General features: G+C 49.4%; 5 protein-coding genes across 5 annotated transcripts; 4 read left to right on the top strand and 1 right to left on the bottom strand.

The window, feature by feature from the left end:
- Positions 1-363: 363 nt before the first annotated feature.
- Positions 364-2,160, top strand: GGI43DRAFT_284902 (NAD-dependent epimerase/dehydratase family protein). The gene is made up of 4 exons (XM_083201288.1): positions 364-645; positions 731-744; positions 800-991; positions 1,049-2,160. Exons 1-4 carry the CDS (start codon positions 626-628, stop codon positions 1,861-1,863), a joined length of 1,041 nt encoding a protein of 346 aa, XP_083063167.1. The 5' UTR covers positions 364-625; the 3' UTR covers positions 1,864-2,160.
- Positions 2,161-2,456: 296 nt separating this feature from the next.
- GGI43DRAFT_381031 (heat shock protein 70 family) lies at positions 2,457-4,640 on the top strand (the record flags this gene model as incomplete). The annotated part of the gene is made up of 4 exons (XM_083203059.1): positions 2,457-2,499; positions 2,679-2,856; positions 2,926-3,094; positions 3,183-4,640. 4 exons carry the CDS (start codon positions 2,457-2,459, stop codon positions 4,638-4,640), a joined length of 1,848 nt encoding a protein of 615 aa, XP_083063166.1.
- Positions 4,641-6,441: 1,801 nt separating this feature from the next.
- Positions 6,442-8,983, bottom strand: GGI43DRAFT_284897 (adaptor protein NBP2). Its single transcript, XM_083201287.1, has one exon. The coding sequence runs from the start codon at positions 8,376-8,378 to the stop codon at positions 6,828-6,830; it is 1,551 nt and encodes a 516-aa protein (XP_083063165.1). The 5' UTR covers positions 8,379-8,983; the 3' UTR covers positions 6,442-6,827.
- Positions 8,984-11,045: 2,062 nt separating this feature from the next.
- Positions 11,046-12,462, top strand: GGI43DRAFT_284828 (RNA polymerase II subunit A C-terminal domain phosphatase). Its single transcript, XM_083201286.1, has 3 exons — positions 11,046-11,176; positions 11,379-11,571; positions 11,625-12,462. The coding sequence occupies exons 2-3, from the start codon at positions 11,465-11,467 to the stop codon at positions 12,280-12,282; spliced, it is 765 nt and encodes a 254-aa protein (XP_083063164.1). The 5' UTR covers positions 11,046-11,176; positions 11,379-11,464; the 3' UTR covers positions 12,283-12,462.
- Positions 12,463-15,795: 3,333 nt separating this feature from the next.
- GGI43DRAFT_284812 (uncharacterized protein) lies at positions 15,796-18,809 on the top strand. The gene is made up of 3 exons (XM_083201285.1): positions 15,796-16,888; positions 16,951-18,210; positions 18,270-18,809. The coding sequence occupies exons 1-3, from the start codon at positions 15,911-15,913 to the stop codon at positions 18,648-18,650; spliced, it is 2,619 nt and encodes an 872-aa protein (XP_083063163.1). The 5' UTR covers positions 15,796-15,910; the 3' UTR covers positions 18,651-18,809.
- Positions 18,810-19,557: the final 748 nt, after the last annotated feature.

Genomic DNA, 19,557 nt, shown 5'->3' with positions numbered 1-19,557 from the left:
AGCTCTGGTGTTCTTTTGGGTATAGCCGCGCAATCTTCAAGGTTATTTGAATGATCACTGACCATATGTGGTAATTTTGCGGCGCTTCCATGAGCTGCCATGCAGGGGCTAACAACGTGGATACTATTACCATAAAGATTTAGAGATCGCTGCAACCATCAGCTGAGAATGTCTATGGCCGCCGTTTAAAAAGGAGGCATGTCCACTTCGCAATTGTCTAGTACGTGTAGCTGGATGCTTTTTGATGTTCGATATCATCTGTCATATTGTGTTGGCTACATCTATTTACCAATCTGCATTGAAGAAAAGAGATGGAATACGATAGAAGTGGCCCCAGGCGTAGAGATGATATCACTATGCGATTTGTCTGCACAGGCAGTTAGCTCCTGGATGCCACCCTCCCTGTTTGAGAAAAATTACGCGCAGTTCTGTTGAACCGAAGTTGGCAGGAGTGTTACGCGGGATGCGTGCATATCTCACATGGAAACTATATAAACCCTTGCTGAGCCTTCGCTGCCCTGATTGTATAGAGTGCTGGTAATCTTGGTCTGGAATTTCTCTGGTCTTTCGAGATATATAGACTACGCTATCATTGACACGTTAAGGCTTCGTACTGTCGCGCATCATGGCTGTCAAAGTGTTTCTGTATGTTTCCCCCACATGTTAGATAGGGCCCCGCCTATATGTCACTTATTAAAGCCCGGATCAGCTAACGCAGAGATACTGACAGAACTGGCGTTACTGGTAATTGAGAACTGACAATTTCGGCATCTATGATTTCGAAACTAATATCAGATAGGATACGTTGGAGGCACGGTCTTTGATTATGTCTACAACTCCCACAAAGACTACGAATACACCATTCTTGTTCGCGACGAAGCACGTGCCCAGCTAGTAAAGGCGAAATACCCAACCGTCAACTTTGCCTATGGCGCCCTTGAGGATACCGATGTCATCGAGAAGGCCTCTGCCGAGGCAGATATCGTCATCCGTAGGTTACAAGAAACAAACCACACGATTGCGAATTTCAGCTTATAAAACAATTCAGACACCGCAGACTCATCTGACCACGCCATCAGCGCTCGCGCAATTGCCAAGGGCCTGAAGGAGGGCCACACACCAGAAAAGCCTGGATACTGGTTACACCTGTCTGGCACAGCCATCCTGACCTGGTACGACCATGTCAACAATAGGGCAGGGGAAGGCCCCCATCCCGAGTATATTTACAACGATCTCGACGGTCTCGACCGCATGTTGAATTTTCCCGAAGATGGAATTCATAGAGATGTTGATAAAATTATCCAAGGTGCCGCTTCTGATGCAGTCAAGCCCACGATCATCTGTCCGCCTCTCATCTACGGCAAAGGGTCTGGCGTTGGAAATCAGAAAAGCGTCCAGCTACCGTATCTTGTAGAGGCGGGCCTTTCCGACGGATATGTGCCCGTGGTAAAGCCTGGAAAGACGGAGTGGGACTACGTTGACGTTCATAGCCTAGGGGACCTGTATGTCAAGCTTGTCGATGCGACTCAGGACCCTACGAAGAACAATAACCCGGAGATTTTCGGCGTCAGAGGCTTTTTCTTTGCCGCCAGTGGCACACATTCCTTTTTACAGCTTGCAGAGAAGGTTGTCGAAGAAATCAAGAAGCAAGGATACAGCAATAAGGTCACAGTGAAGCAATACAGCCTTGCAGAGCTGAGAGAGCTGAAGGGAGATAACCTCATAATACACACATATGCGTACAGCTCGAGAGGAGAGGCGCAGAGGGCTAAGAAGTATCTTGACTGGGAGCCCAAGGGCATGTCTATAGCTCAGGGTGTTGCAGAGACGGTGGATATCCTGGCAAAGGCCAAAGGCTTGTAAAAGCTGCCTTTATCTGGCTGTCTTGAGCAACAGGACAGCCATGGGAGTCTAGAAGAAAGATCTATCGCGCATAGCTTTACCACCACACGGTCCTTTGAATAGTCACATTATCTAATAGGAAACGGAAAATTAACTACCTAGTATTTATATCGTGCACTCCGCAACTTGCTATATCGGACATCAACACTTCGCCCCGGCAACGCCTCAATGGCGAAAAAAGCGCCCACGAAAAATTTCCATCTGCATCGCCACTGATTGGCTCAAAAGCTCAAGCGGCGAAAGAAAATTTTAACAAACGGCTTGTCCTAGCTGGGCCTAGCAGAATGAGGGACCTATGGTAGACTTATCGCTTGCCCCACCTTGGATGCACATTTGCTTGCCGACTACGAGGAGAAAAAAAAAAAAAAAAGTTCGCAGCAAACGGTAGAGCGGCAGAAATTTGTGGTGTGGGAAGTATTTCTTGCTAACAACCCCACGTTGCTCTTATTTTTTCTTTCCCTTCTCTCCATACCCATCTCCTCCTTCACTCTTCCTTCACACAAGTTTGAAGGACCTTTTTTCTTCTTTTTCTTCTTCAAATTCCTTAAAAAAAAATGGCGGAAGAACAGTACGACGGTGCCATCGGCATCGATTTGGGTACGTTGCGCACAAAACTTTTTCAATCTCCTCGTCGAGATGCCCCTCTTTGGGAGAGCAAATCGACAGAGAGAGGCGGGAAGCAAACTTTTTTCTGCTCTCGTTCCTCTCAATTACAATCGCCAATCATCGAGATTGTTTCTTGAATCTGCTCAACTAACCTCGGATTCACTTCACAGGTACCACCTACTCTTGCGTTGCCATCTACGAGGGTACCAATGTCGAGATCATTGCCAACGAGCAGGGTTCTTTCACCACCCCCTCCTTCGTCTCTTTCACCGACAAGGAGCGTCTCATTGGTGAGGCTGCCAAGAACAATGCTGCCATGAACCCCCGAAACACCGTCTTCGATGCCAAGTGAGTCCATTTCTCGCAATTTGCACATTTTTAACAAGAATTCGCTTGCTGACAAAAATTTTCCTCAAGGCGTCTGATCGGTCGCCGCTTCGATGACCCCACCGTCAAGAAGGATATCGAATCATGGCCCTTCAAGGTCATTGAGGGTGGAAAGGGCGAGCCCCTCGTCCAGGTTGAGTACCTTGGCGAGACCAAGACCTTCACTCCTCCCCAGATCTCCGCCATGGTCCTCGGCAAGGTATGTTTGCTCCTCTTTTCCCCAGTGGCGTCACTGAGGCAAAAACCGAAATTTTCATGGAAACTTTTCTAACAGAAAACCACTACAGATGAAGGATATTGCTGAGACCAAGCTCGGCAAGAGCGTCAAGAAGGCCGTCGTCACCGTCCCTGCCTACTTCAACGACGCTCAGCGTCAGGCTACCAAGGACGCTGGTCAGATTGCTGACCTTGATGTTCTCCGTATCATCAACGAGCCTACTGCTGCCGCCATTGCCTACGGTCTTGGCTCCGGCAAGACTGAGAAGGAGCGTAACGTCCTGATCTACGATCTTGGTGGTGGTACTTTCGATGTTTCCCTGCTCAGCATCCAGGGCGGTGTCTTCACTGTCAAGGCTACCGCTGGTGACACCCACTTGGGTGGCCAGGACTTCGACACCAACCTGTTGGACCACTGCAAGAAGGAGTTCATCCGCAAGTCCAAGAAGGACCCCAGCAACGACCCCCGTGCTCTCCGAAGACTTCGCACTGCTTGCGAGCGTGCCAAGCGTACCCTCTCCAGCGGTGCCCAGGCCACCATTGAGATTGACTCTCTCTTCGAGGGTGAGGACTTCACCATGACCATCACCCGTGCTCGTTTCGAGGAGCTCAACGCCAAGGCTTTCTCTGGTACCCTCGAGCCTGTTGCTCAGGTCCTCAAGGATGCCGCTATGGAGAAGAGCGCCGTTGAGGAGATTGTCCTCGTCGGTGGTTCCACCCGTATCCCCAAGATCCAGAAGCTTCTGTCCGAGTTCTTCGACGGCAAGAAGCTCGAGAAGAGCATCAACCCCGATGAGGCCGTCGCCTACGGTGCCGCCGTCCAGGCCGGTATCCTCTCCGGAAAGGCTACTTCCGCTGAGACCGCCGACCTTCTCCTGCTCGACGTTGTTCCCCTGTCCCTTGGTGTCGCCATGGAGGGTAACATCTTCGCTCCTGTCATCAACCGTGGCCAGACTGTCCCCACCCTGAAGAAGCGAACCTTCACCACTGTTGCTGATAACCAGCAGACCGTTCAGTTCCCCGTTTACCAGGGTGAGCGTGTCAACTGCGAGGACAACACCTCCCTGGGTGAGTTCACCCTTGCTCCTATCCCTCCCATGAGGGCTGGTGAGGCTGTTCTCGAGGTCGTCTTCGAGGTCGACGTCAACGGTATTCTTAAGGTCACTGCCAGCGAGAAGACCTCTGGCCGCAGTGCCAACATCACCATCTCCAACTCTGTTGGCAAGCTTTCTACCACCGAGATCGAGAAGATGATCAGCGATGCTGAGGCCTTCAAGAGCAACGACGAGGCTTTCAGCAAGCGATTCGAGGCCAAGCAGCAGCTTGAGTCTTACATCGGCCGTGTTGAGGAGATTGTCTCTGACCCCACTCTGTCCCTCAAGCTTAAGCGTGGCCAGAAGGACAAGATCGAGCAGACCATCAGCGAGGCTATGGCTCAGCTCGAGCTTACCGACGCTACTGCTGAGGACCTGAAGAAGCAGGAGCTCGCCCTTAAGCGCCTTGTCACCAAGGCTATGTCCTCCCGATAAATGTCCTAAAATTGGACAATGACAAAGGGGATTAAAAAGAAAAGTAGGCTGTGGCTGGATTCCGGGAGTTGGGTGTGGAAATCAAAAAATCTGGGTGACTGGTAGCGTCAAAAAGGAAGAAACGCTGGCTAGTCCTAGGCGCTTGGGAAGAGCGCTCTCTAGGAGAGAAAATCAAACCTCCTATTTTCCTTGTTTCATACATACATTTTTTTTTCTTCAACCTGTGTCCATTCAATTGAGAAGATACCGAGGCATCTGAAGAGTTTGTTTTTGCATTTTTCACTCTCCTCGACTTCTTGCATGGGTGCAATAATGATATGCCAAAAAATAAGCTGAGGTTTTCATGAAAAGATGACGACAATACTGCTGCACGGCGGGATGAAGCTACATACGGAAAGGCATGAACGATAAGTGGACTAAGCATAGACTCGGTAGAATGGAAAATACGGATTGAACCCGTTTTCAAGTTAATCAAATGTGCATGAAAACTGTGAATTGTGATGTATAATCAGTTGTAATACGGGCATATTTCCATCAGCACCAATTGAAGTGTCCGTGCAGGTGAGTAGAGGGCTTGTGAAGCTTAAATGTAAGTTTGATGTGTTGTGAACATGTCAAAGCATTTAAGCAAAAGAGCCGAACCAGTGAAATCTAAGATATCAAAGAGAGATATCCTAACCAAGAAAGATATCCTAACAATAGTAAGTAAAGAGCTCCGGCAAAACTTGAGAAATTGAACCTTCATTTGACCATATGTTTAGATAAGTTATATGAACTCCCTTGGATTCTTGACTCAAAGAATCCTCTCTTTCATAAAGCTTCGGAGCTATATATATATCTACTTATTCCAGTAGTTTGCTATACTTCAACAAGTTTACTTTCAACCAGCTACGTCCAATAGAAATAGGCTCTCCTTGTTCAATTGCTTATAAATCTGAGGCGAAACTAGAAGATCGAGTGACCGAGGCGACATGGGAGGTAACAGGATGGCGCTGTCTTCTTTTTACAGCGTCACTTGGCCAACGTTTAAGTCATGTATCTCTAGAGAGTTCTATATTCTTTAAAAAAAAAAAAAAAGATGGTCTCCTGATCAAGCTGCCGTCCTCAGTCTGTCGCATTGGCCGCTTACTCTCAGTATGCCCAGATAAAGGTATCCTCAGAAACGAGGATTATAAGGTGTTGTTTTAGAAGAAGCTGCTACTAATATCATTTATCTAAAGAATGGAAGTTGCAATAAGAGCAGTCCAAGTCGAGATGGTGGTTTAATTTCGATTAAGGACATTAGTATTCGAATTATTTGGCTGATTCCCAAAATTCTTGTCCAATATCCCGACCATATAATTACGTCAAGAAGCTCAACTACAAATAGTCTTCTCCTTTCCTCGTTTCTTTCACTAGAGAAAATCGATGGCATAATAGTGTTCGAATAGACGTTTGCCTGTAGTAAAGGGGCATCAATTTGACGGTGAGAGGGACGCTATTGGAGAAATGATATCAACAGGGTAGCTAGCAATTAGCTGAGAAGAAGAGGTGTTATGGGTATTCACGTATAGAAGAAAATAAGACGCCAGACAGATAGAAATATAGCCAAATAATGGCCACTTGGGTTAACAGTTTAATTTTATTACATCTAGCAACTCAACCTGCCCCCTAGTATACCACTCACTCATGTGTGTTATGGAACGCCATCCACCATAGAAGCGGCGGCCCACGTAAAACAAAAAAGACAAAAACGAAAAATAAACTATGCCCAGCCCACCAGAGTCGTAGGAATTATCATCCAATCATCGCGTTTGCTCCAAAGCGCTCTTCCTTTTTTTCTGTTTCAATCGAATCTCACCCATGCAGCCAAGGAGTCTCGCCAATCTCGTGTGAGAGAGCAACAAGCACACCTCCCGGTATCCTCTTTAATTTGAAGCCAGCCCAGATACACCGTACCCCCTTTATATATTCATCGTGCAAGTCATCGTGAGAGAGAGCCTAGGCCAATGCGAAGATCTCTTGCGATGGGGTGATGCTAAGCAATTAGGTGTATATCCCTCTCCATACATGAACAACTCTAGCATATCTCTTATACTTTATTTCTCTTCCACGCTTTAAAATACATGAAAATATGAAAAATAAGCTTGATATTTCCGGCTCAAGGGATAATTCCAGCCCATTATTAAGCCATCTCATAAGCTCTTTTCATCGGCTTGCATCTGCCATTTCGCCAGATGCGTCTGTATCGGTAGGTTTTGCGCCCGGCTCTTCTTGGGCAGTCGTTGGGGTTTCTTCTGATTTATTTCCTGCGTCTTGACTTGCTCTTCTTTGCCCTTCAGACTCCTGGAGTTGAGTTAATGTAGGAGTGCTAATTTGGCTTCCTCCTCTTTGTCCATGGTAGTGAACTACTTGAGGAGGGGCTTGGCCGGCTTGGATACCAAGCTGTTCTGTGGGATATGGATTAAGGTCTTTGCTCGAAGTCGAAAAGGTGGAGACTACTGGCTGGTGATATCCGTTGGTTGAATTGCTAGGCGTAGGAGTATGGCCATAGTGGTTGTTATGCTCTGTTTGGGTAGGGGTGCCCGCATCATTGGGGGATCCAGATGCGTCGGCAAGGGCTCCAGTCAGGCTGTTCATCCCTCCTTCAATATCTCGGAGCAATCGAACGTATTCTTCTGGAACCAAGCCACTCTCCTGAGTCTTTGGATCTTCTGCCACTAACCAGCCTTGTCCATGGCGGTATGACACCCAAATGATCTGGCCCTCTACCAATGGCAACTCGTTCTCGTTCTCTCGTTCAAAGTCGAAGAGAGCCACGGCCTTACCATGGAACTCTTCATCGGGAGAGGTGATGGTGAATTGGTAGTCACGCGAATAGCGGGATTGATCCACCCCTGGGCCTCCCGGCGATGATGAGCAGCTAGAATCTGATTGGTATCCATCCATGTCGTTTTCATGGCGTTGCGAATATTGGTATGCATGGCCATGATGGCCTTGATCTGGGGGATATGTGACAAGTTCACCGCCAGGTCCATTTGCCTCACCTCCACGGCTCACATAGTATCGTTCATTTCCATCTCCGCCAACCCCTAAGTAGTAGCTCTGGCTATCGTCATAGCTAGAGCTAATAATGGCAGATTGGCCCCTGTCAGGATCGCGCCCAGTGCGTCCCCTGCCAGGATGGAGAGCTGCTGAGGTTGATTTATGCTTCCGGTGTCTTGTAGAAACCACCGGGCTTTGTAAATCTTCATCCTCGCTATAGGGAGGGCCATCTCCGAACTGAATTGGCGGTAAATCGTGGGCTCGGTTGAATCCATCCGGTGCCCATGAATCCCACGGCATCTTTTGGTCCCACGAGACAGACGGCTCGGAAAGCCGCCTTGTTTCACTCATTGGCGTCGTAAGTCCGGACGGCGGACCTGAAGGCTCAGGTGGCGGCCCATAGTGCATGGGATGCATGATGGGATATGCGAAGTCGCGCACCTGCGTGTAGGCCAGGCTCGAGGGGAACATGGGGAACACGTGAGATTGAGGCCGCGATCGGGTGGGCAGCGATCCAGTAACAGAGTACTGCGACAATCTGTTCTTGGACGCATATGACAGTGGTCGGGACTGTAATGTACTGTGGCGATTCGATGTCGAAGCGTTCAGAGGCGCCGGGTCAGAGTCGATTGAGTCTTGCATCGTCGAAGCTAGGTCCGCCGGGGACGCTGCTGCTGTGGGCGAATTCATCGACATTGTTGCGGTTGCGGTCATCCCTCCAAGGTGCTTCAGTACGATGCCACCAGAGAGAATCCAGCGCTGCTGCCTCTAGCACCACGCCTCGGCCCTTGGTAAACCAACTTCAGCAGCCGCCGGCAGGCTAGCAGGCCTATATCCAGATTCTTCCAGCGTAGGTCGAAGAAGGATGGTTGTCTCTGGGACAGCGTCTGTGTCTCTGGTTTGTAGCGGTGCGAGTTTCGGTGTCGGCGAAAGCAAGTACAGAGATCGGCTCTGCGGAGGTGGGAGGCTCAGAAAACCCTAATCTGAGACAGGCGGTCGCTGGTGTGTCAGAGCAGGGTTGTTTGCAGAAGAGGCTTGAGGGAGGCTAGGGCGGTGATCTGGAGGGATGCTGGTTCTGATGACAGCAGAAGTGCTAGTTATTGACAGTGGCCCCCTGCGCTGCTGCAGAGGCGCTGCGGGTGACGTTGAAGGTCTTGACGCAGATTTCAAGATGCGAGGGACTGGATAAGTGCGGGAGATCACAAGGCTGCCTCGCCGAGCAGAAGTTTAGCTTGGAGTCGATCGAAACTGAGAGATGTACCGCCAAAGTACATGCGCGGGCTGAAACGCACTCTATTAGTACTCTGTTAGTGGCGAACCGCCGTCAACGTCCAGCTCGATGTAGGGCTAAATCTGGTCGCCGTCCTGCTGGAGCCAGCGCGTCGCCCGCTAATTCTACTGGCCGAGCTGTAGCTAACCCGCCGAGTCAGCGCCTGAACAGCAGAGGCAAATGTGCCTATCAACGTACATGTATGGACGAGTGCGCTGATATAGATGGAGTCGGTAGCGCCAGAATGGCTGAGCGGCAAGGCGTGCCGCTGATGGTTAATTTTGAGTTGTTTCGCTGGATTATGGTATATGCAAGTAATACTCTCCCGTCTCAGGTATAAGTTGCCAGCTGGGTTTGGTCCCAAGAAGCGGGGTGTTGATGGCGAAGTTGAATAGCTGCTCCAGATCGATATCGGGACGAGTGCCAAGGAAGTGGCTGAGTCTCTGGCGTCGTCTTCAATCGCAATAGCATGAACTTTTGATTCTTTGCGCGGGTTTTCATATGCCACAAAGCCGCTGCCTGGGGCGAGTGGTGAATGTTTCTTACACCAACCTAGAGAGAATGGATGCTGCAGCCTATTTCATACCATGACCAACACTGGGAGTGCCGAGGAAAGCAGTCAGTACTAGCATAGTAGGACTTGGTGGGATCAATCTTTCAGTTAGATTAGGCCATCAGACGAATTCCGTTAATTATTATGCAAGATCAGCTACTTCTCAATAATACATGCCCAGCTGCCAGTACGTGTATTTACCAGACGGAGTAATACACATCACCATTACTATGTACCACCATTTCCGGCGCGTAGGAAATATGTTGCTACCACAGCACCTGGTAATAGTACCCCTCGTAATACCACGGCCGTCATGGAGGATTACTGCTAAGCCAGTGGGAACCGCAAGTCTGGGTTTTGCTGCTCTGACCCCACATAGGGGCTCCAAACCTCAAACATGACCCGGGTTCATACGAGCAGAATTGGGATTGGTAGCAATTTCGTTTCCATCTCTGATTTCCGCAGTCAGAGTTAGCTCGGTCAGATTTCCCGGGAGCTGTCGTGGTATATTATTCATTGGCCAGGCTAATATTACCTTTGATGGTTACGTTGCCACGAGGTTGCCATGACTCCATGAGGTCCCAAGATGAGGAGATTTACTAAACGCTGAGGTACAGTAGACATCTTGCCTGGAGCGGGGGATTCGGGCAAGAGTAATGCCACGTCGGAACATACTTGTGTTGAGTGTGTTGAGCAAGCCAACGCAGCCATGCATGAAATTTATATTACTTTACAGAGAGGGAGGATTCATGATGCCATCACATGCGTGTAACTCTGCAAGCAGCAGGATGCAGAGTGCGTGATCTCTTGCCAAGCCTAGACTGAAGAGCAAAACGAACGAGATGAGATGCACAACCCCAGAAGACGCAAGACACCGTACGAGTGTCTTTCAGTGTAATTTCCCAGAACCCTTCCCGACACATTCCATGCGGCTGTGGCAGCTTTTAATAACACATGAGAGGAATAACATCCGTGCTTCTATTTTTGGATAACGGCTGCGGGCAGGGGTTGGTCGACGCCAGACGCTGATTGGGAGAAGCCTAAGCGTCGTTCGTTTCAGGTTATGCGCGTGTCTCCAGGCCAATCATAGAGCTACAAAAGGACTGCGATGGAGCCTCTTTGCAGCGAACCAAATTTCACCAGTGTGCCTCCAAACAAGGCACGAAGCATGCAGTTGGTACTGTACAAGTACCAACATTGTACTGCTTAGAGCGCCCTCATGGGTATCATGTAGGTCTACCATATGCCTGCTCCTGTATATTTCATGTCCCGTGCTCCGTGGAATTTTGCGAGATATTCTTCTTCCACGGATTTTTGCCATAGAAATCAAGTGGATCTTGGAAAATGCGTATGAAATTGATCCTCAGCATGAGCAGTCTATGGATAAAGAAACAAATATTAAGAAATGGCAGCGCTCATATCCACATCGTCCAAAGCTTGGAGTCGGCCGAGGGGCATATTACATAATACAGATGCCCTTCATGTTTGAGCTAAGCTACCAACCCGAGATTTACCCGTAGGTCGCGTAGAGCTCCGCTTCCAGCTTTTCCTTTCACCTCACGATTTTGTAAAGCTTCAATATTACTTTATGCTTGAGCGAAATTAACGAGCCCCAGCGCCGCACAGCCAGCACCCGCCAATGGCTGATACTGGATGAACGCGGACAGGTACATGCTACACTTATCAAAGGTAGGAAATGAATCATGAAACACCTGTGAACCTTTTCTTCTATGATGAACCCTTTATTGGAGCTGTCTGAGCAATTGCGCTCTGATGAAAATTTTTTTTACTTAATATACGATTCAAACTGATGAAGAATGTTGCCTTTTTAATCGCGTTATCACTGGAAATCTCAACTCAACAGACTGCTAACGCTAGTTGATAAAAACAGATTAACTCGCTGCCTTGAGCTGGAGAATGCAACATCTCTCTTCGTGTAGCAATCGCGTGACCTCCTGCCCTGAATAATTACTCAATATGGAGACTGCGAATGGTACGACAACAGAGCAGAATGGCTCGACTCAAAATGAGAGTGCAGAGTATAGGCTCAAATTCTGCACTGTCTGCGCAAGCAACAACAACAGGTCAGTTTCAATGGCAGATGATCCCTTATGCGTTCTTCCTAATACGAATCTAGATCCATGGAAGCTCATCTCCGACTCTCACAAGCCAATTACCCTGTAATCTCCTTTGGTACCGGCTCTCTCGTCCGGCTGCCAGGGCCGACAATCACCCAGCCAAACGTATATCAATTCAACAAGACATCATACGATAGCATATACAAAGAATTAGAGGCGAAAGATCCTAGGCTGTATCGGAACAATGGCATTCTGAACATGATAGGAAGAAATAGAGGCATTAAATGGGGCCCCGAACGTTGGCAAGACTGGCCTGTTGGGGTCCCAAGGCTGCAGCACTCCAGTGACAAAGGCAGCGAGGGCGTTGAAGGCGGAGTTGTGGACGTAGTTTTCACCTGTGAAGAGCGGTGCTGGGATGCCGTCATTGACGATCTCTTGAACCGTGGCTCCCCGCTGAATCGCCCGGTGCATGTGATTAACGTTGACATTAAAGATAACCACGAGGAAGCCGCCATTGGTGGGCAGGGCATTCTCGATCTTGCCAACTCTCTCAATGCCGCTGCTGAAGAGGAGCGAGGCGCGATAGGCCCGGCTGCTTTTGACAGCGGGAGTGCGTCTGCTCGAGCGAGTTTTGACGAGCGAGTTCCAGAGATTATTGCTGCCTGGCAAGAACGCTGGCCTAATCTACCATCAACCTGGACTCTGGCGTGGTTTTAATGGAGAGATAGGCCAGAAAAATCTCGCTACATCTTTGTTTTTGTTTTCCATGGCGACTATGAGCGCTTTGGATTTGGCGTGGCGTTCTGGCGATTGACAGAAAGTGACTTGGCTCGTATATTGTTTTACTGGGTGCATGAGAACACGCATAAGAATATCATATCAGGAACCTGACAACCCTGAGAATTGTTGATGACTGTTATATTAATCAAATGGCTAATGGACAAAGACTAGTCCTTATATCTTTTTTATTCCGCTGCAAATGCCAAATAGAATACCATGGTACAAGGAACGTCTCACTGACCATAAACACCACGAAAATAGGGTGTTCTGCTTAGCTTTGTTTGTCTTGCGCATGCCCTAACTGGAGAAATGTGGCGTTTCTCCATGGAGCAAAACGAGACCTCGTATATGCACCAACCCGCGCCTAGCCCGAGTGGCTTGCAGCCTTGTTAGATTGCCGGCATCTGGTCTGCCAATCGACTGTGCTCCAGACTGCTCCAATGCAAGATCTCCAATGACATGATCCAGATTGGCTTTGGTGAGATGAGATGAGTAGATGATGGGACGAAAATCTTACATTGTTGGTTTCGGGATGCACCCGAAGAGTGGGTAACATGGGAACTTGTTGGGAGGAGACTGGAATGTGATGCTCGTGCTATGGTCCATATTGCATCATGACTCTTGGTTTTTTACGAATATGTGCGTGGAGATTGTTTTCAAGTTGGAAGAGCAGGGAATAATGAATTTTCGTTGTTTCTCTATGCTGTCCTGGGCACCAGCGCGCTAGTACCTAACCCTGCTTAATACCGTGAATCCATTCGCAGCGACGCTGGGAATAATGGTCATGAGTATGGTAGGTCGCGCAATGGCCGCTCAATAAAGTTGAGAGTACGTCATACTAACAGTTTTCAACGCTGTGATAATATGCAATATCCATTTGAGGACAGCACTCTCATCAGGCTTGATATAAAGGCGAAGCACTATCACCGTCGCATCGTCTTACGCACATGACTGTCAAGCGGGAGGAACAATACTTGGTCACTTATTACAGAGTAGCATTAGTAGTAGCCTAGAGCACTAGCACCGGACGCTATCGTCATGGATGGCCAGGGCAGCTGGATTGGCTGCAACCAAGCAAGGGTCTATAATCTACGGGATTGCCCTCGATGCAAGATTAGATGGAAATTCAGTGGGACTGAATTGCTCACGGACTTTCACGGACTTGCACGACTGTCGCTCAAATTATCATAGATGTCGGAAACTAATAGCTTCCCGTTGATGAAGCTTTACCACTTGTGTAGCTTATACGAGTAGAGTGGTATACGGAGCGCTATATAAAGATCAGAGCGGACTCCTTGCAATCCCAAATCCCGTGCCTCTCTGTACGGGGGCATCAGATATTAATCACCGAAATTTCGTTGCGTTGTATCGAATTCTGGTGAATACAAAGCCCCTGGTTGGCGGCTCCCGGGGATACGAAGTTGCGCTTAGGATAGAAAGAGAAAGATCAAGGACAGGCATCTCAACTGCTTTTCTCGCGGCTCGATAATGATGCCGTTATGGCCTTGGACCTTGTGCTGGTTGCTACTATTTACATAGTAGTTCTCACCAGCTTTTTCAAGATCAAATATTTAGCTGAACACTGCTTGTATAGACGCGCGCTATATATATGTCATGGAACGAATAGTCCCAGTTATTTGGCGCCCTTTATGAAAAAGTGAAATAGAAAGGAAAAAAAAAAAAAATGAAAAGAAAAGTATTAATATCTCAGTTGCAAGCATTCTGGAGGCCTCGTTCCTGGATCATGAACAGCACCGCAATAGCCCCCGAAAAACGCCACACTGCCCCGATCTATACCTAGCGTTGGCGATTGCAGAGCAAATCAGGACCCGGAGAGACCGCAATTCAGGGGAACATGCCCACTCCCCCAGCTCTAACCGAAGGGCCACCGAATGGCGCCAACGCCACGAGACAAGGCATGGAAGACTCGCGTCTGATTTTGCTCAAGGGACATGCTTTGTCCTGGGGGCACAACTCGGCACACGGAACGATTGAAATTACTCATGTATTTGAAAAATAAGGCGAGAAATAATAGCAGAGTGCATGGATACAAGAACTCTGTGGTTCAGAAAAGTGGCCAAGTGCTAATGCTAGTCAGAAGCGCTATTATATGCACAACTGCACACCGACGATTGGGGATCGGTGGAGAGAGACTATTCGCATGACCCAGCCGTCAGCCAGTTATGATTCGTGCCGCCCAGAAGGTCATCCAACTTGGTATAGCACATGCACTTGTATGCAGTCAGAACTCGAAAGCATAGAATGCATCCAGGTGCTAATTGTGTTAGCGAGATGCGCCACAGAAGGCTCTTCCCCCCTGACCTTGTCTGGTCCAGCGCACCCAAGAACCCGAATGCTGTTGCTATAACTTCCATGTGCTCCGTACTTTTAATTACAGCCACTGCTGCTAGCAGAGCGGTTCATTTGATTACTGGCCGCCGATCGACCTCTGCTGCTGCGTCAGCTCTCCCAAGTCCTGCCTGTTTCTGCAGCGGCTGTTCTTGCTTCTATTAACCGTGTTCCTCTCTCTTCTCTCGCCTTCCCTTTCCAACCCTTGTCCAACCCCATTAGTTGATTTGCACAGTTCCATTCGTCTCTCTTTTGAGGGTGGGCATTGCGGAAAGTACATAGCATTGCTTGTCTCCCGTGCCAAGCTCCATCTCCCTCCCTCTCTGTACTTGTTCCCTTCCCAGCTCGGACGGGGCGCTGTCTGGAAGAAATTGCACTCGACTCTTATTTACCAACAAGGGAATAGCAGCTCATTTCCGACCTGCGCCAGATCTGTCCAGCAGAACCTCCAAAGCCCCCCCCTTTTGATTCACCCCCGGACGTGTGGACAATCAGCCCTTTCGATTCGAGCTCCCGCATCCCTGCCTTGCCGTTTCAAGCGCCGTCGCGAATTTTGATTCTTCCCGGGTCTCACGCCACGCCGGTCCCTTCGACCCAGCAGATACTTTCATACGAGCCCTGCCAGCGACTGCCTGCCGAGTACTTGCCTAGACGCGTGTACCGCACGGCTCGGCCCAAGCAAGTTTCTTTCTGGCAGCAGCAGCCCGACGAGGAACTCACAGGGCTTTGCGGCTCTCAAAAACTGCCGGTGCACCAGTTGGCCCAACCGCCCTTTTAGCGACCTTGACCTCGTGGGAAAGCTCACTTGACGGCTTTCTGGCCCCTCCCTCATTACTCACTGTGCTCAGCGGCTGGTCCATTTGCCAACCGTAGTCTTCGCGTTTCCTGTCTGTTTGTCGCTCCAACGACAGCACAGATTTCTGCTTTCCTAATCCCAACATCAAGTCCATCGTGCCCAACCTGCTACTGGATAGCAGCAACATCATCCCTAGGGGTGCCACACTGTGGGGAACGGGCCTTTTTAGCACCAGGACAGGCGTCGTTGTCGCCGTGGCTTTGGGACTGGTTCTCAGTGGCGTCCGTTTGGCACGACACTACGCACGCACAGTACTTGGCAGGCACACAGACGCAAACCGCCAAAGCCTCTCCATCGTGTGGCGTCTAAGCTAGCCGCTTTCTTTTCCTCCTCTTACTCTTCTCCTGTTTCCTTCCCACCATGAGCACCATCAGCGATCGCAATGCGCCGCTCTCCCCAGTGTCTGTAGGCGGAAGCGAATGGTCATACTCAAGGTATCAGGCCAACGAAGACGGAACCTTTCCTCCTCGCGGGAACCTCGTGTCGCCTCCCAACTCTGGAGGTTCCCCTGGGATCATGAGCATGAATGGCTTCCCCCCGGGGCCTACGAATACCGGAGGCCCGTCACCACCGCCCTCTGTGGGCCGATCTAGCAATGGCATGAACATGTACGCGAGGAGCGAGGCTGGAGGCGACAACTCTCCGGTTTCTGCGATGGACGAGGGTATTCTCGGCGAACACTACGTTGCCCTGAGAGCTTTCCTCCAAGTACGCGATCCCAATTCCAAGCAGCAACCCAACAAAGCCCGCGACAAGCTCCTGCGACTCTCTCCGGTGCAGTTCTTTGAACTGAGTACAGACGTCTACGATGAGCTGGTGCGCCGACAGACAGCAGCACGCATTCCTCCCAATGCGCCGAATATGCCACCAGGCTTCCTGTTACCGGAGAAGTCCTTCCACCCAAAGCGGAACCAAGCTCGCCAGAGGCTGTCATCGCTTGGACCTCCTCGATTTAGAGATCTTGCGGCCGATGTGTTTCACGAACTGGAGCGCAGGTTTCCACAATTCATGGGCGGCGACATCCCCCGTCTTGGCAGCTCCATGTCCAACAGAGGCGGCCCAATGAACCGCACAGGGACTCCCGTTAATGGCGGCGACTACCCGCCGAGGTCACAGAGCCGCGTCCGAAGGCCATCGAATGCTAGCTCGATTAGAGGACCGCCGCCGCTTGATGCGTATGGCGTGCCTCCATCGCCCAGTATCCCCAATGGCAACTACGCCCGACCAATGCCGCGACACCCTACTCAGAACAATACCATTGTCCCTAACAAGAGCACTATGATAGAAGAGGATGACGATGGCTCTGATGCTTATGGAGAGAACGGAGGAACGTCAGAGGTATGTTTGTGGTTGTTTTTCTCGGCTAGTATGATGATGGGCTAATTTCAAACTCGCGATAGGCGGATAAGAAAATTATTGAAGACTATGAGGAACAAGTGAAGGATTTGAATGCCAAGCTTACAAGTATGGAGGATGCAATGAAGAAAAAAGAAGAAGAGGTGAACAATTTGCGAGACAACCATCAGTCACAAACAGAAGAAGAGAAGCAGGAGTGGGCAGATCTCCGCTCAAACCTCGAAAGTAAACTAACGGAAGCGGAGAGTATGAGCAGCTCACTGAAGCAAGAACTGGAGCGTATGCGTGAGGATCACGAACAAGAGACAAAGCAGCTCCGGGAACAGGTACGACAGAGCATGAGCCAAATGTCCTCTACTAGCATACACGAGGATCTACAACGAGAAAATGACGAATTACGATACTCGCTACAGCAACAGCAACAGGTGACGGAAGAGGCACGAGCCGAGGCTCAGGAGTTTTTGCGTGAGATGCGGCAACTTTCTCTGCAAAGTGGTTCAAAATACGAAAGACAAGCAGAGCTTGAAAAGACGATTGAGCAACTGGAGAACGAGGTTAGAGAATGGAGGAACCGCTACGCAAAAACTAAGACTCAGATCAGAAGCCTCCGAGGCTCTTCGGCTGGATTCAGCGTAGACGGAGACTCTGTGAAACTGCCAAGCGACAATACTCTGCTGGATGAGCGCGGACAGGTTAAGGATGTCCACGTCACCAAGTATCAAATGGCCATCGACGAACTTTTGCAGAAAGTCCGTGAAGAGAGCCCAGAAACCGTCGTAGATGCCATGAAAGGGGTTGTGGTTAGCGTCCGGCGAATTACGAGAGACCTGGACGAAGCTGCGCCGCGTGGCAGCGAGGCCGCCCAACAGCATGGAAAACTCAGAGCAAGGATTTCTGCGACTGCAAACAATCTGATAACTGTCTCCAAGAGCTTTGCGGCAAGCTCTGGTATTACGCCAATCGCTCTTGTTGATGCTGCGGCGTCGCATCTCACGGTTGCTATTGTTGACATGCTTCGAGCTGTGAAAATCAGACCAACGCCTACTGAGGAATTGGAGGATGAAGAAGACGGAAATGTAACTCCTATCGACTCCTCTGGCTTCTTCTCCCCACGCAGCGTTGCTCGTGGATCAGCAACCCAGGACGGTCTGCCTCCGGCTCCTGCTTTCAAAAACCTTGCCAATATCAGGGCGAGCATTGAATCCTCAGCCTATAGCCCCGTGAACTCTCCTCGAGAATCTATGGCTCCGTATGCAAATGGACACAATGATGAGCATAACGATGGCCAGATCGAAGGTCTCCAGGTACGGGCTTAGGGCGATAACTCGCAATCTCGTATACGACATGACTGACGATGGTTCAGATCTACCTTGAAGATCAAAACGCACTGTTATTATCCGACGTGCATAATCTTGTTGAATGTATTCGCGCGAATGGGAATATTCGCCAAATCTCCATGGAAATCGAATCCATCAATGATATCGTTAGCAATCTTGTCTCGGAAACCCAGAAAAGCGGCCGTGGTAATATGGTGATTCGTCTAAGCAAATGCCGGGACCACCTTCTCGAAGCCAACCATCGAGGACAAGAAATAGCGGATTCAGGAGCCGAAGAAAGGGAATGGGGCATCTGGACCCAGACATTACCGCCCATTGCTTTCGAGATTGCTCAAGAGGCCAAGCAGCTTGTTGATTCCATAGGAGAGCAGGTAGCATCATCACGAGATGCAGATGATTTTTCATGAGATTGACGAGGTGTCATTAATCACTAATTCAAATAAGCCCTTTTTTAAGAAGCAAGGCAAGAAGGGATTTAATGGACTGCCGATGGATACTGGCCAAGTTGTTGAATGATGTTATACTGGCCGCTTCTATATTCGACCATGGCGGCGGCACTCCTCCCTTTCTTGTACCCTTCCTCTTTTTTCTCTTTTCCTTATCTTTTTTTCTTTTAGGGGGCTGGGCAGGAGTCTCAATACCCCTTGTGTATATGTTTCTTGACAGCAAAGCTTTGTTTGTTGTTTGCTTTTACTCCACATGATATGACTGGCTTTCTTGCCTGGTTACCGGGATGCGGGAAAGAATGGCCTGACGAATTTATGCAGTCGGGAGAAATAAATGTGCTGGTTGGCTTTGGGCGACGTGAGAAGGCATCGCCAGTAAACGACAGGTACTCTAGGCGGATGGGTGGACAAAGCACTGTTTGTGAGCGATAAAGGGTTAGCTTTTGGCCTGTATAGAGAGATGAATAAATTAACACAGCGCATGAGAAGCTGTTTTTTCCCTCCAAGATTATGTGCTCCCCCTTTTTTTGTGGACGTCTATTTTTGACTTGATATTCGCTTCAGTATAACCTTTCTAGGTAATCACCGATGGTATTCTGCAAACACCTATTAATAACGCCTCACGATTTCAATAATGAGAAAAAGAAAAATACAGATCGGACTTTGAAGACGATAAAGACACTACATTGGAGAGTAATATAGTGGCTGCAGCTACATCTGCTGGGATCCAAGGCATTTGATTTTCCTCCGGCCGTGCTCCAGCCAGCTCCAGCCTACTCCAGCCTACCAGACCCTGGACGGGTCCCCCGCATCACCAAGACGAGATCGTATATCCCAGAAGGGCAACTGATCCCTGCTCCCGCGGCTG

Source organism: Trichoderma evansii (assembly GCF_050947405.1).
Source record: "Trichoderma evansii strain SZMC 28006 chromosome Unknown GGI43scaffold_4, whole genome shotgun sequence".
NCBI lineage: Eukaryota > Fungi > Ascomycota > Sordariomycetes > Hypocreales > Hypocreaceae > Trichoderma > Trichoderma evansii.
This window is presented reverse-complemented; position numbering and strand designations above follow the sequence as displayed.